At 46.5% G+C, this 15,422-nt stretch overlaps 1 protein-coding gene across 2 annotated transcripts in view; it reads left to right on the top strand.

Moving 5' to 3' along the window:
* Positions 1-15,422, top strand: part of Prune1 (prune exopolyphosphatase 1) — a 33,695-nt gene that overhangs the window by 1,230 nt on the left and 17,043 nt on the right. Inside the window, exons 2-3 of one of the 2 annotated variants that reach the window (XM_040752242.1) lie at positions 11,148-11,240; positions 14,680-14,882. In XM_040752242.1, the coding sequence (XP_040608176.1) occupies positions 11,148-11,240; positions 14,680-14,882 (296 nt within the window). Of the gene's footprint in view, positions 1-11,147; positions 11,241-14,679; positions 14,883-15,422 lie in introns of those variants that run through there. The other variant, XM_040752244.1, reaches the window with a different exon arrangement.

Consider the following 15,422-nt stretch of genomic DNA (forward strand, 5'->3'; position numbering starts at 1 on the left):
CTTTAACGCTGAGAGTCACCTAATTCGCTGTAGACTCAGCTGCTGGTATAAATGAATATTCTCAATTTCATTTGGGGTGAGTTTCAATTTGATGCCAGCTACACTAAAATTTCCTTTTTAAAACATCTGACCAGGCTGAATAGCTGTAATCTCAGCCTCAGTAGGTCGAGGAAAAAGACTTGTTAGTTTAAGTGTAGCCTGGGTTATATACAGAGGTCTGAGGAAGCCTGGACTCCATGGTGTATTGAGACTCACCCCTCTTCAAAACCCCTTGGGGGGGCATAAACCCACCATATTTTGAGGAAATTGCATGAGACAAATTGGAACCAATTCTAATTGTTTTTTTGTTGTTGTTGTTGTTGTTGTTTTGCATGTAGGATCCTCCTGATGTTAGACAAGAGATGTGTGTCACCATACTTGGCCTGAGGTCTGCATTTTGTTTTTGCTTTTGTTTTTTTTCTGAGACAGGGTTTCTCCGTGGCTTTGGAGCCTGTCCTGGAACTCATTCTATAGACCAGGCTGACCTCGAACTAAAGGTGTGCGCCACCACCACCCGGCTTGTTTTACTTTATATATAGTGTGCTTGTTTTTGAGATGGTCCTTATGTAGCCCAGGCTGACCTTGAAGTCCCAATATAGCCAAGATTGACCTTGAACTTCTGGTCCTCCTGCTTCTACTTCCCAAGTGTTGGGATTATAGGAGTCTGCTGTGATGCCCAGTTTGGATATCCTTTATTTGTTTAATTTTATTTATATGAGACAGAATCTTATTATGTAGCCCTGGCCAGCTTGGTACTAAGTAGACCAGACGAGTCCCAAACTCAGAGATCTACTTGCCTCTACCTCAGAGTGCTGGGATTAGAGGCATACACCACCTTTAAATGACAGGCCCTTTACAATATTTTTTCCTAGTTGGTCAGTGGTATCGTACTCCCAGCACTCAGGAGGCAGATCAGGCAGATCTCTGAGTTCCAGGACAGGCTCCAAAGCTACAGAGAAACCCTGTCTCGAAAAAACAAAAACAAAAAAACAAAAAATTTTTCTTTTTGATTTTGTGTGTGTCTGCACTCTTGCATTTAAGTGCAGTGCCCATGGGTTCCAGGAGAGGACAGTGGATTCCCTGGGACTGAAGATACGGGCGGTGTCTGTCACCTGTGTGGGTGCTTAGTCCTTTGTAAGTTCGGTATGAGTTCTTAAGCACTGAGCCACTTCTGTAACCCCTAAAAAAATTGCTAAGTTAAGTTTTATTTATCATTTATTGATGTCTTGGGGACCTCACCCATGTAATGGACACATGTGGAGATCTGAGGAAACACTGGGGAATCTGTTCTCCTTCCTCCAGGTGGGTCTTCGGGATCAATTTTAGGTTGTTATGCGTGATGACAAATGCCTGTATCTGCTGAGCCATTTCATCCCCTTCCTCTCTCCCCTTCTTTCTGTCTCTCTCTTTCCAAAAAACAATGGGGTTTCCATCATGGCATTTTCACCCATGTACGCACGCACTCACGCACGGAGTTAAACTTTGTTCTCATTTGTTCCCCTTTGTTGCTGGCTCTTTTTTCTTGAGATAGAATCTTGCTCTATAGCTCAATCTACTCTGGGACTCTTGGTCTTTTTGTCTCAGCCTTCCAAATGCAAGAGGGCATCAGAACCCATTACAGATGGTTGTGAGCCACCATGTGGATGCTGGGAATTGAACTCAGAACCTCTGGAAGAACAGCCAGTGCTCTTAATCACTAAGCTATCTCTTCAGCCCTGAGAATGTTGTTGTTGTTGTTTGTTTGTTTGTTTAAAGACCTACTTTTGAAGATTTTGGAGAAGAATTACTTATTTATTTCTGGGTTTTTGAGACAGGGCTTCTTTCTGTGTATAGCTCTGGCTGTCCTGGAACTCACTCTGTAGACCACGCTGGCCTTGAACTCACAGAAATCCTCTGCATCCCAAGTCCTGGGATTAAAGGTGTGCACCACTACCGCCTGGCAAGATTTTTTTTTTTAATTTTAATTATTTGTGTGTGAGAGTGTAGGTGCCATCGGAGGTTAGAGGTCCTACATTCCCTGGAGCTGAAATTACAGGAGGTTGTAAGCAATCCAGTGTGGGTGCTAGAAATGAAACTTGGTTCTTTGCAAGAGCAGTGAGTACTTTTAACTGATGAGCCATCCTTTTAGCTCTTAAATATTTGTGTGTGTGTGTGTGTGTGTGTGTGTGTGTGTGTGTGTGTGTGTGTGTGAATGTGAGTGTGTGTCTCTGCACATGCATGCATGTATCTAAGGAAGCCAGAGGAGGGTGTTGGATCCCCTGGAACTAGAGTTACAGGAAGTTGTGAGCCCCTGACTTGGGTCCTGGGAACAAAATTTCTGTACTCTGGAGCACAAGCACTCTTAACTGCTATGTCTCCAAACACTAGCGTATTTATGACACCATTCTAAGTGCTGTCCTTTTGGGAGTTTCCCAGCATCATGTGAATAACTGCTTTCATTCCCGCCATTTAGTGAAAAGCCCTTGGACTGGAACCCTCACCCCGAAGCAGGAATCTTCTTCCCAGCATGTACTCTTGTCTCAGTGAGGGTTTCTATTGCTATGAAGAGACACCATGTCCACGGCAACTCTAGCCAAGGAAAACATTCAATTGTGGTGGCTCACTTACTGTTCAGAGGTTCAGTCCATGTCATCATGGTGGGGACATCGTGGCATGCAGGCAGACACGGTGCTGGAGAAGTAGCTGAGAGTCCTACATCTTGCAGGCAACAGAAGTTCCTAGTCCCTGACACTGGGAATAGCTTGAGCATAGGAGAACTCAAAACCTGGCCCCTCAGTGACATACTTCCTTTAACAAGGTCATACCTCCTAATCCTGCCGTTCCCTTTAGTGACCGTTGTCTCTCAAACCACCAGAACCCCCCTTACCCATTCCCCCAAAGTAACAGCTCATTGACACTGTTACAATGTTTGGCAATATATTTGACTTTCCAGTGTCACACTATCCCAACGGGTCTTCACATTTCTCCTCTAAGAAGCAGAGTATAGCTCCTTTGTGAGCCTGTGTGCAGGAAGCTGAAGGTGACTGAGCCTCGGAGTCTTCTCAGCACATAGCCTCATAGGGCAGGGAGTAAACTGAGCACCAGACTCTATTATATTAGCTTATAAGCCAGTAGCTATGCCAGGGGATGCCAGTAGTTTTAATTCTTTTTTTGTTTTGTTTTGTTTTTCGAGACAGGGTTTCTCTGTGGCATTTGGAGGCTGTCCTGGAGCTAACTCTTGTAGATCAGGCTGGTCTCGAACTCACAGAGATCCGCCTGCCTCTGCCTCCTGAGTGCTGGGAGTAAAGGCATGCGCCACCACTGCCCGGCAGTTTTAATTCTTTTTAATTACAGAAATATTATATAAGGAAAATATTGAAGCACAAAACAGCTATGAAGTGAAAAAGATAAAGATCTTTTTTTTTTCCTTTCCATCCAGTTCCCCCAGAAACTGTTAGTTTCTTTTTTTAGAAGAAATCTATGTGGATGTGTGTGTATTATTAAATACACTGGAGCTGAAATTACAAGCTGTTGTGACTATTCCACGTGAGTGCTAGGAGCTGCTGAGCTGCCTCTAGCCTCCTGTTAATGTTTCTTATACAGAGAGAGCCTAATCCCAGCCTGGTCTACATAGCAAATTCCAAGACATTAAGGGCTACGCAGAGAGACCCAGTGTCAAACAAACAAGAGCTTGTTTGAAGGGTCAAGCAGAGGAGGACAGCCACATGTACACCCTTGACCAAAGAGCAGTCTTCCGAGAGAGAGGGTTGTCCTCTTCTAGGGCCAGTGCATCTTCGGGAGGGGTGGAGAAGGGGTGGAGAAGGAGGAAACCGGATACTGGCCTAGCAGGGTGGAACAGCAGAACTGGTCCCTGTGATCAATGGATGGACGGACGTCTCAGCCAGGTCACCTTCACTGCCGCATGTGTAGAGAGCCGGGTGCCGACAGACACACTGTTACTTGTGTGAGAGCTGGGGATGCTTGGCTTTTGCACAGGCCAGTAACAGCTGATAATGCAGCCAGTTCTCCTGCAACACTGTATTTTTAGGATGTGACACCAGAGAACTTTTCTGCAGCCTCTGCCACAGTGACAATGGCATGTTCCACTTTAAAGAAATCTACATAGCTGGGCGTGGTAGCTGAGGTTGAGGTGGAAAGATCCTAAATTAGGGACTAGCCTGGATTACAGAGCAAATTCCAGGCCAGCCTGGGCTGTGTAAAACAGACAGAAAAACAGAAAGAAGCTAGGTGCGGTGAGGCATGCCGTAAATCCCAGCGCTTGGTGATCACTGCGTCTGAGACCAGCCTGGTCTACCTAGAGAATTCTAGGGCAGCAAAAGCTGTGAGTCCTAGACCTTGTCTTGAAAACAAAAACAAACAAAACAACAAAAGCAAGCAAGTAAGGGAAAGAGAAAGGAGGCCTGGTTCTGTTTTGTTTTGTTTTGTTTTGTGTTAATGGGCTCCTAGTCCTAGTGACCGATTGATTCGTCTTGCACTTCCAGTAGGAAGAACTCTTTCTTTGGGGTGGGGCTGCATCTCAGGCTGAGCTAGGCTGAGCTAGGAGCAAAGGTACACTTCTTAGACGTGAGGTTCAAGTCGGAAGTGGCTGTTTGTCCTTGATCACAGTCCTCTCATTTTCTCTGGGTGTAGGAGGTAGGGGTGAGGGTGTTGTTTGGGCTGCCCCTCCCCTTGTTAATATTGTGTAGAGTAGCTAATCATCAGCTTCAGAGGGGAAGTGGTTTTCTTCCTTTTTTATGTTTTTGTTTGTTTGGATTTTTGAGACAGGGTTTCTTCGTGTAGCCTTGGCTGTCCTGGAATATCGCTCTGTAGACCAGGCTGGCCTGGAACTCACAGAGATCCACCTGCCCTTGCCACCTGAGTACTGGATCAAAGGCGTGTGCCACCACCAAGCAGCTGGGAAGTGTTTTTCTTAGCTCTAAACCCTCCCCCTGCCTGTAATCCAGGCCAGAAAACAAATAAAACTTATTAGGGTGTGTTATTTTAACTAATGGATATCTTCTTATTCTTCCTCTCTCTTCTCTTAAAAATTCTTTTTAGATTCATTTACTTTATTTCACGTGGATGAGTGATGGTGGCCTTAGAGGTTAGAGAGGGTGTCAGATTTCCTGGGATAGATGTTATGGATGGTTGTGAGCTACTATGTAGATGCTAGGAACCAAACCTGGGTTCTCTGCTAGAACAAGTGAGCGTCTCTCCAGCCTTCCTCCTTTAAATTTTTGTTCATATTATACTCATTTACTGATAGTGTGCCACAGTGTACACTTGGGGGCCAAAGAACGCTTTTCAAGAGTTAATGCTCCATCCACCATGTGGATCCCAGTGATTGAACTCAGTTCGCCAGGCTGGACAGCACACACCTTTACCCAAGGAGCCATAGCTGCCCCTTTCTTTCCGAAAGTTTTTTGGCTGGGTATGGTGGTTCATACCTTTAGGACCAGCTGGAGGATCTCTGTGAATTCAAGACCAGCCTGGTCTGCAGCACATCAAATTCTAGGACAGCCAGGGCTACAGAGAGAGACTGTATCAAGACAACAAACCGGGCATGGTGGCACATGCTGTAGCCCCTGTACTCGGGAGGTAGCAGCGGCAGAATTACCAGCATTCAGTCACCAGCTTGGCTTACATAGTGAACGCTAGGTCAGCCAGGGAAGCAGGCATCGTAGATTAGTTTGGTGGCACATGCCTTTGATCCCAGGCACAGGCAACCAAATCTCTGAGTTCAAGGCCAGCCAGGTCAACATAGCTAAATCATGTCTTAAAAAGAAAAGTTTGTTTCCTGTGGCTCTCAGATTCTGTTTCTTCCATTGGCAGGCAGGCAGCTCAGGTTTCTCATGCTGCTAAGTTTAGCTGTCTTTTCCTTGAACTCTTTCTCTAGTCAGAAAACAGACACTGTTTGGCCTGTGTATTCAGCTGGTGGAGAGGGGGGTTGGAGATGAGGGTTACATAGTTTAACTAATTGAGGAGGACAGTGCCTTCTAAGTTGGGGGCAGCCATGCACCCAGGATCTTTATTTTCTGGAGCATCATCATGAAGAGTACCACTTTCCACTCTCGAGGATCTCCCAGTTTGGATCCTAAGCTGTCTTATGCATTAAGGGTACACATTCATGAAAATGTAGTGAACCCCTAAAGCTTTCATCTCTCCTGAAAACTGCAGCTGCAGGAAGCTAGAGAGGGAGGATCACTTGGGAACACCGAGGAAGGCTTCCCAGAGAAAGGGGCTTTTGAAAAGGCGGCGATGGCTTGAGCAGTGAGGAGCAGAGGAAGGGGGGGAGTGCGCCATTTACAGAGGAGGCTCTCAGGTGATCTCATTTAATCTACTCAATGGCATGCAGCAAGGCACAGTGACCTCCTGCTGCTTTTGCAGTCTCTTCTGTAGTCCAGCCTGGCTCGGAAGCATTATATAGTTCAGATTGGCCTCAGAGTTGCTGCAGACCCTCTGCCTTAGCCCCAGAGTACTGGTATTGAAGGTGTGCTCCAACACACCCAACTTATTCTCCTTAAAAAATATTAGCTGAAGCCAGGTAGTGATGCCACACGCCTTTAGTCCCAGCACTCAGAGGCAGAGGCAGGTAGATTTCTGTGTTCAAGGATAGCCAGGGCTACACAGAAAAACCGTCTGTCTTTGAAAAAAAATGTTTAATTATATGTATGTGTGTGTATATTGTATGTGAATAGAGTTGCCCTCAGAAGCCAGAAGAGGGTGTCAGAACCCTTGGAGCTGGAGTTACTAGCTATTTTGAGCCACCCAATGGTACCTGTGAGTCCCATTTGGGTCTTCTTCAAGAATACTACCTAAGCCATCTCTCCAGCCCATAAGATAAAAAATTTTAACATTTATTTGTATATTTTGTGGGGGTGGGGAGCATGCCTCAGCATATCTATAAAGGCCAGAGAACAGCTTGCAAGACTTCAAACTCTTTCCACCATGTTGGCTCTGGGGGCTGAACAGGTTGTCACGGTTGGCATCTTGCTAGCCCTGCCCTCATTTTTACATAGGAACCAGGACCCCGTATCAAGTAGGAAGGGGCTGGACTCAACCCTAGTCTGTTTGTCTGAGATGTCTGCTGCTTCCAGAGACTGAACAGAGCAAAGAGCCCACACACCGCGGTTTGGTGGGCGCGTGTTCGGTCAGTCCTGGGTAACCATGGTGGGGGTGAGTAGGGGAGGGTTCCTGCTGGCCAGGGTTGGGAAGAGAAAGAAGGCTGCACATGTTTTGTCACCCCGGGTCCAGGACCGGCTACGAGTGGCAGAGCAACCCTGTCTGCTCTGGCTTTGGCCGAGCGAGTTTCTCCTGCACTGGCAACCATTTCTCCTTCCTTCGCAGTGTGGCTCTGGTCCCTTCCTTCTGCTTTTCTTGTAGCTTCCTTCCAGGCTGGGGTCTGACTGGCCATGGTTGAGCTGCACTGTTACAGGGATTTGGAACGGTTCTCTGAGACCTTCCTAGAACCCCTTACTCAGCCTGTCCCTTGTCCTCTTACCCTTCCCTCCGGGTGGGACACCTGGCCCTTCCTGTTTACAAGCCCCTCCCTGCTTGGCTGAGTCATTTCTCTCTGAGCCCCTTATCTCTAGGGATTTCCTGTCACTTTGGTCCACAGCCATCTGGGTGACCCTTGGTGTGTAGGAGGCAGAGGGGTTTTCTCTGGTCTCAGAAGTCACAGGAGATGCTGTGTCATATGGCGGGGCTTGGGTGTAGAATTATCTTGCTGCTTTTGAAGAGACTCTAGTGTTGCCATGTGGTCTGCATAAGTGAGACTCTGTCTTAAAAAACAAAACATTAAAGCGGGGGGGGCCCCGCTCGGTTAGAGCAATGACTTAGTGGTTAATGATACCTGCTGTTCTTCCAGAGGATCCTGGTTCAATTACCAGCACTCGTTTAGTGGCTAGCAATGGCCTGTAACTGCAGTTCGGAGAGATACTGCTCCCCCTTTGGGGTGCAAAGCACACATGTGGGACACATACAAGCAAAATACCCAAGCACGACAAATAAAACCATCCCCAGAAATGGTTTTAAAAAGAAAAGGTTGTGCGGGGCGTTGGTGGCACACGCCTTTAACTAATGGTCATGGGCACACCTTGAGGGCAAACATCCAAATAAACCCTTTCTCCCGGGTTGCTGTGGTCATGTGTTTCATCATAGCAACAGTAACGCTAACTAGGCCAGCCATCTCCTGGGCCAGGAACTTTACGTTTTGTTTTGTTTTGAGATGGAGCCCCAGTTGGCCTTGAACTCACAGATATCTACCTGCCTCTGTCCTCTTTCCCCCAGTGCTGGGATTAAAGACATGTGCCACCATGTTTATTCTAATGCTTTTATACCTACTAACTGACCATTTAGTCTCTATAATAGCCAAATGAGGCATGCACATACTTCAACCATTATCAAGCTGGGTGTCTGGGCGCACACTTGAATCTCAGCACTTGGGAGGTAGAACAGGAGAATTGGAAGTTCAAGTCCTGCCTCAGTTAAGTAATAAGTTGCAGGCCAGCTCAGGTTATTTGGATTCCTGTCTATAAAGAGAAAGAATTATTATCATCATGATTTTTGGGTGCTGGGAATTGCATACACCAGACAAGCACTCTGCTACTGAGCTGTAACCCTTACCCTTGAGGTAGGGTTTGCTAAATCATCCAAACAGTTCTGAACATTTTCATCGCCTACTTCAACCATCCGAGTCCTTTACAGGCATGTGCCATCGTGCCCGGTTTATGTATTGCTGGACAGTTAACCCTGAGCTGTGCATGCGAGGCAAGAGCTCTATCAACTGAGCTACATCTTCTGTCTTTTTTTTTTAACCCCAGCACTCGGGAGGCAGAGGCAGGTGGATCTCTGTGAGTTCGAGGCCAGCCTGGTCTACAGAGTGAGTTTCAGGACAGCCTCCAAAACAATACAGAGAAACCATGTGTCAAAAAAAACAAGAAAAAAAAAGTTGTAAAAAAAAAAAACCAAAAAAACTAGTTCTTCCATGGTGCTTTTTGGTATAACTGGACCCACAATGTACACACAAACACAGTGTACAGCCATCAAATCAGGCTAGTTGGCATGTTGATTATTCAGACATTTATCGTCTCACACTTATGGGTGTGTGTGTGTGTGCGCGCGCGCGCTTTCTCCCTTCAAGACAGGGTCTCACTGGAGCTCAGGCTTCGCTATGTAGACCAGGTTGGTCTCAGACTCACAGAAATCAGCCTGCCTCTGCTGCCCAAATGCTGGGATTAAAGATGTGCACCACTATACCCAGCTTTTATTTTTCTTTTGACACAGCGTCTCATGTAGCCAAGACTGGCCTTGAACTTGCTTTGTATCTGAACTTCTGATCCTCTTGTTTCTACGTTTCTGTCACCCCTGGCTCACGTAGTGTTGAGTTATTTATCAGACCAGGGCTTCTCACATGGAGCACTCTGTTAAGCCCTAATGTGTTTCGTTGTTGTTTGCTTCTTTGACTGTTGAGGCAAGAGTCCTCACATAGCAGGACTGACCTCAGACTTAACAGTGCAAGCGAGACCTCTGGTCCTCCTGTCTCCATCCTCTGAGTGGAGTGAGGTTGCAGGCCTACACGTCCACACCACTGTTCATCACAGAAGGAAGGCAGGACAGGAACTAACAGGGCAGGAACCTGGTGGCGGGAGCTGACCCAGAGGCCATGGAGGGAGTTGTTTACTGGCTTGCTCTTGATGGTGTGTTCAGTCTGCTTACTCACACAACCCAGGACACCAGCCTAGAGAAGGCACCACCCACCCATCCACAATGGGCTGAGCCCCCAACCATATCAATTACCAATCAGGAAAATGCCTTATAGGCTTTCCTAGAACTTGCTCTGTCCACCAAGCTGGTCTCTGCCAGAGATCTGCCTGGCTCTGCCGTTAAAGGCATTTTCTTTTCTTTTTCTTTTATTATTATTATTTTTTTTTTTTTACAAATCCACTTTTATTTACTTTTCATTCGTTTAAATTCTGGAAGGGCATAGCATCACACAGATTCTGTGTCCAGTGGCCTTTGCAGGAAGGTTGCTTGGGAATTTGGCACAAACCATGCCACCACGGCCTGGCTGTATTTACTTTCTTTTTTATTGTTGTTGTTTTGTTTTGCTTTTAATAAATCCCCCTCCATGACATTATAAAGCACCTGTAGATAATCCCCTTTGAAGGCAGTACTTCAAGATGAGTGCCCCATGGGAAAATAACGAGGACATGAAGAAGCATGGAATTTCAAATAGTAATTACTTACATACATAGCACATGAAGCTGTGTTGTGAAATAATGGCATGGACCGCAATGGTGACCATTGCTGCTTGACAGAGTTCCAGCATTTCGACATTGCAGACCAACCACACCTCTTCAGCACCATGCCGGCCGTGGTTACCTAGCTCGCCGACGTTCTCCACTCAGTACCCGAGGCACAGCACACAAAACCTGGCGCCTGCTCCTCTTCAGAGACAAGCCTGCAACTTGTATTTGCGTTCTTAGGTTAGCATAGGACGTAACTAACGACTGTGGGCTGAAGGTAGCTAAGTAGGTGAAGATGCCTGCCTCCAAGCCTGTACGTTCAGTCCCTGGACCACATGGCATGGAGTTTGGAGAACTGCTTCCAAGTGTTGTCTGTCTCGTCCCACCTTGTGGACCCCAGGTGTCCAACTCAGGTCGTCAGGCTTGGCTGATGGCAAACACCCTGACCCACTGATCCTTTGCTGGCTGTGGATTTTATTCTCACCTTTATGTTCAATGCTTCTTTATTTTTGCAGCATAGAAATGTAAAAGTTACTCTTTTATTTTGAAAATAGGGGCAATGAGTGGCAAACTAGGCCTGCCTGATCTCCTTGAGGGCATGGCATAACTGTCCATGAAGGTAGTGAGAGCCTGAAGAAGCATAAGCAGTCAGGTAATTAGTGCTCTGAGAGTTAACAGTCGGACAAGGTTAGTGGAGAGGAAAAAGCACCTTTCTGCCAGCTGGACGTATAGAACTGCTTAAAGCCTGGCTAAGCCACTTGAGCCCTCTCCGTTGGTGATATTGTACCCTCTGAAGGGCGGAGAGATGTGTATAATGCCCTACTTGAGTGTAAGGTAACAGAAATACAGACATAGTTTTATGGGTTTCTCCTTCCCCTCCAGGAGTCCAGGCCTCTGCATGTTGTGCTGGGAAATGAAGCTTGTGACTTAGACTCCATGGTGTCTGCTCTTGCCCTGGCTTTTTACCTAACAAAGGTGAGTACCAAGAAATAGTCCCTTAGAGTGAAAAGGGATAGCTCTACTACTTACTAATATTTAGCGTTAGTGCTGGGCAATGGTGGCACATGCATTTAATCTCTATACTCAGGAGGCAGAGGTATACTGGTGGATATTTCTATGAGTTCGAGACCAGCCTGGTCTACGGAGAGAATTCTGGGATAGCCAGGGCTGTTACACAGAAAAACCCCGTCTTGAAAATACGAAAACAAATAAAATTTTAGCATTGGCTAAATTGAAGTTAAGTCTCAGATAGGTGTGATGACACATATCTGTACGGCCTTGGAAGGGGGAGGCAAGAGGTAAGGGTTAGCCTGTTTCATAAAAAACAAAATTAAGGTCTGGAGAGATGAGTCAGAGAGCCAGAGTTCAATTAATTCTCCAGCACCGATATAGCAGTTCACAACTATTTATTGCCGCGCCCGCTGCGCAGCCTGTGTCTGAGAACGTGCGGAGGGTGTCGGGGATTGACAACACAGAGACTCGTTCAACAGTGTAAAGAAATCTTTAAGCAAGCCCCAAAAAGGCTCAAGAAAACTTCCCAAGAAAGGCCTCCCTCCAGAAAAGCTTCTGCTCTCTCCTTATCCCTGGCTGCTTCTCTCTGACACCAGAAACTAACTTTGGTATGTCAGAAGAGGCGGTTAGTCTTTGGAAAAGGTCAAGGTCAGGGCGGTTCCGTGGGCCTGCCCTTTTCAGGAACTTATTGCCCCGGGCATTGTATTGTTTTTAGTAAACATGTTTTTAGTAAACATTGTCTTATAGCTGTCTACTCCCAGGCTGATGGCGAAGTGGGTCTCTGCCCAAGGTCTGGTGTCCCCACAATTTATAACTCCAGTTCCAGGGGATCACATGCCCTGACATTCACAGGCACCAAGCATATGTGTGATACAAACACTCAAACATAAAATAAAACTAATAAATCAATAAAAAGGAAAACAAAGTTGGAGAGTGGTTGGGCTAGCTCAGTCAATAATAAAGGCCTTGATGTGCAAGTGTGAGGATCTGAGTTTGAGTCCCAGAACCCACATACATTAGTCAGACATGCTGGCACTCCCTTCTCATCTCAGCACTAGGGAGGCAGACAGGCAAACCCCTGGGGCTCAGTGGCCAGCCACTTAGCCTACCTATTGAGTTTCAGGCAAGCGAGAGAATTGTCTCCCTGAGAATTGTCTCCCTGTCGGGGGTGCTGGTGCCTTAGGAATGTCGCCTGAGGTTGTCCCCTGACTTCTACACACGCTTACACAGGTCACGCGCACTTGCACCACGCACAACATGAGATAAATAAAGACCCCTTTTTTGGGTACTGTGTTGCTATCTGGAATGGCTAACTCTGCTTCGAGGAATGTGTTTCTGTTGCTGTGAAGAGACACCGTGACGAAGGCAGCTCTGTAAAGAAAGCTTTAATTGGAGCTTGCTCACACTTTCAGGTGTTTAGTCCCTTGTCATCATGGCAGGGAGCATGGCAGCATGCAGATAGATGTGGTGCTGGGGAGGAGCTGTGAGCTTTACATTGGGATCCACAGGCAGCAGGGAGAGAGAGCCACTTGGCCTGCCTTGGGCCATTGGAGCCTCAAAGCCCACCCCTAGTGACACACTTCCTCCAGTAATACCACACCGCCCAACCCCTCCCAAGTAGTGCCACGTACAGTGTTCAAATATGTGAGCCAGAGGGGGTGGGGGCGTGTGAGTCTCATTCAAACCACACCATGGGGTTTGCAAAACCACAGTTATATTTACATAGCTTACTATTGAGTAGCGTACGGATACCAAAGATCTAGTAGTTGTCTTCCCGGATTAGATTTCTCTTCCTTCCTTCCTTCCTTCCTTCCTTCCTTCCTTCCTTCCTTCCTTTCTTTCTTTCTTTTGATAGGCTTTCATTTGTTTCACAATGACCTTGAACTCACTAGGTAGCTGGGGGTAACATTGAATTGTTTTCTTTTATTTTGGCCTTTTGAGATAGAGTTTCTCTGTGTAATAGCCTGGGCATCCTGGAACTCACTTTGTAGACCAAGCTGGCCTTGAACTCAGAGATCCACCTGCCTCTGCCAGCTGAGTGCTGAGATTTAAGGCATTTACTGCCACCTCCTGGCTAAGGTTGAACTTTTTTTTTTTTTTCAAGGCAGGGTTTCTCTGTGGCTTTGGAGCCTATCCTGGAACTAGCTCTTGTAGACCAGGCTGGTCTTGAACTCACAGAGATCCGCCTGCCTCTGCCTCCCGAGTGCTGGGATTAAAGGCATGCACCACCACTGTCCGGCAACATTGAATTTTTAATTCTGTTTCCTGTATGTTGGGATTACAGTCATAGACCACCATGCCTCTTGCATGTCAGATCACTACTATACCAACTAAGCTATGTCCCTTCCAGTCCAGATCAATTAAAAAGAGTATTCTTATTTTATGTGTATGGGTGTTTTGCCTGCATGTGTGTCCATGCACCGTGTGTATGCCAGGTGCCCTCAGAGTCCAGAAAAGGGCATCAGATCCCTTGGAACCTGAGGGATAGATGGTTGTGAGCTCACATGGGTGCTGGGAATGGAACCTGGGTCCTCTGGAAGATCAGGCAGTGCTCTTAACTGCTGAGCCCTGCCCAGGTTAACTCTTAAGGGTGTACGCCTTTAATCCCGGCACTCGGGAAGCAGAGGCAGGCGGATCCCTGTGAGTTCGAGTTCAGCCTGGTCTACAGAGAGTTCCAGGACAGCCTCCAAAACTATAGAGAAACCCTGTCTCGAAAACCCATAACAACAACAGCTCGTTGATTTCCATGTTATCGCTAGGAGGCAGGCAAGGACCATCCCTTCAGAGCACTAGGGTGCAGTTCAGTCATACAATGTGTGAGTCCATGGTCAAGGCTCTGGGTTTGATTCCCCAGTTGTTTTTTTTTTAAGTCGTCCTTTTATTTTTTTTAGATTTGGTAATTGATAAGAAGGTAGGGGGCTGGAGAGATGACTCAAGTTAAGAGCGCTGGCCGCTCTTCCAGAGGTCCTGAGTTCAATTCCCAGCAACCACATGGTGGCTCACAACCATCTGTAATGAGATCTGGTGCCCTCTTCTGGCCTGCAGGGATACACTCAGACAGAACACTGTATACATAATAAACAAACAAACAAATAAATAAATCTTTAAAAGAAGGAGGTGGAGGAGGAGAAGGTAGTAACTTGCCAGGCAGTGGTGGTGCATGCCTTTAATCCCAGCAGAGGCAGGCAGATCTCAGTGAGTTCAAGGTCAGCCTGGTCTACAGAGTGAGTTCCAGGACTGCCAGAACTATTACACAGAGAAAAACCAAACAAAGTAGTAACTTCTCCTTTAGACTTTTTCTTTTTACATTTGTAGGGTAGGGAGTAAACCCAAAGTCAAGTTTTTTACTTTTGCTTGCTGTTTCCAAAACCTTATGATGTCTTCTTTTCAATTCCTTAACCAGACAGCGGAAGCAGGAGAAATCTTTATTCCAGTTTTAAACATAAATCGTTCTGAGCTTCCTCTACGAGGGGACAATGTCTTCTTCCTCCAGAAGGTCCGTATTCCAGAGGCTGTGCTGATTTTCCGGGATGAGATCGACCTCCATGCATTGCACCAGGCTGGCCAGCTCACCCTTGTCCTTGTTGACCATCACGTCTTACCCAGGTCAGTAGACGGAGAGTGAGTCAGCTAAGTGGGTAGACTCTGACAGACGACACAGGAAGAAAGGAAGAAGGACATTTGCCTTCTGGAGTCTCAGAGGCTAGCTTTTTGTTGTTGTATTTGCTTTTTTGTTTTGTTTTGTTTGCTTTTTTTTGTGTGAGATAGGGTCTCACTGTACAGCATTGGCTGACCTGGAAATCACTATGTATTCCAGCCTGGCCTCAAACTCAGAAATCCACCTGCCTCAGAAGCTAACTATAATTTATGGGTCATATCCAACATGAAAAACCTACTAAAAATAGTATCATTTCACCAGGAGGTGGTGCATGCCGTTAGTTTCAGCACTCGGGAGGCAGAGGTAGATGGATCTCTGTGAGTTCAAGGCTGGTCTGGTCTACAGAGTGAGTTCTAGGACAGCCTCCAAAACTACACAAAGAAACCCTGTCTCAAAAAACAAAAACAAAAAACCCAAACTCTAGTGAATTTATGATATAAAGAAAAATATAGGACTAGAAGAATAGGTCAGCTGTTAAAGGCTAGGCT

Source organism: Mesocricetus auratus, unplaced genomic scaffold (genome assembly GCF_017639785.1).
Source record: "Mesocricetus auratus isolate SY011 unplaced genomic scaffold, BCM_Maur_2.0 Super-Scaffold_100009, whole genome shotgun sequence".
Classification (NCBI taxonomy): Eukaryota; Metazoa; Chordata; class Mammalia; order Rodentia; family Cricetidae; genus Mesocricetus; species Mesocricetus auratus.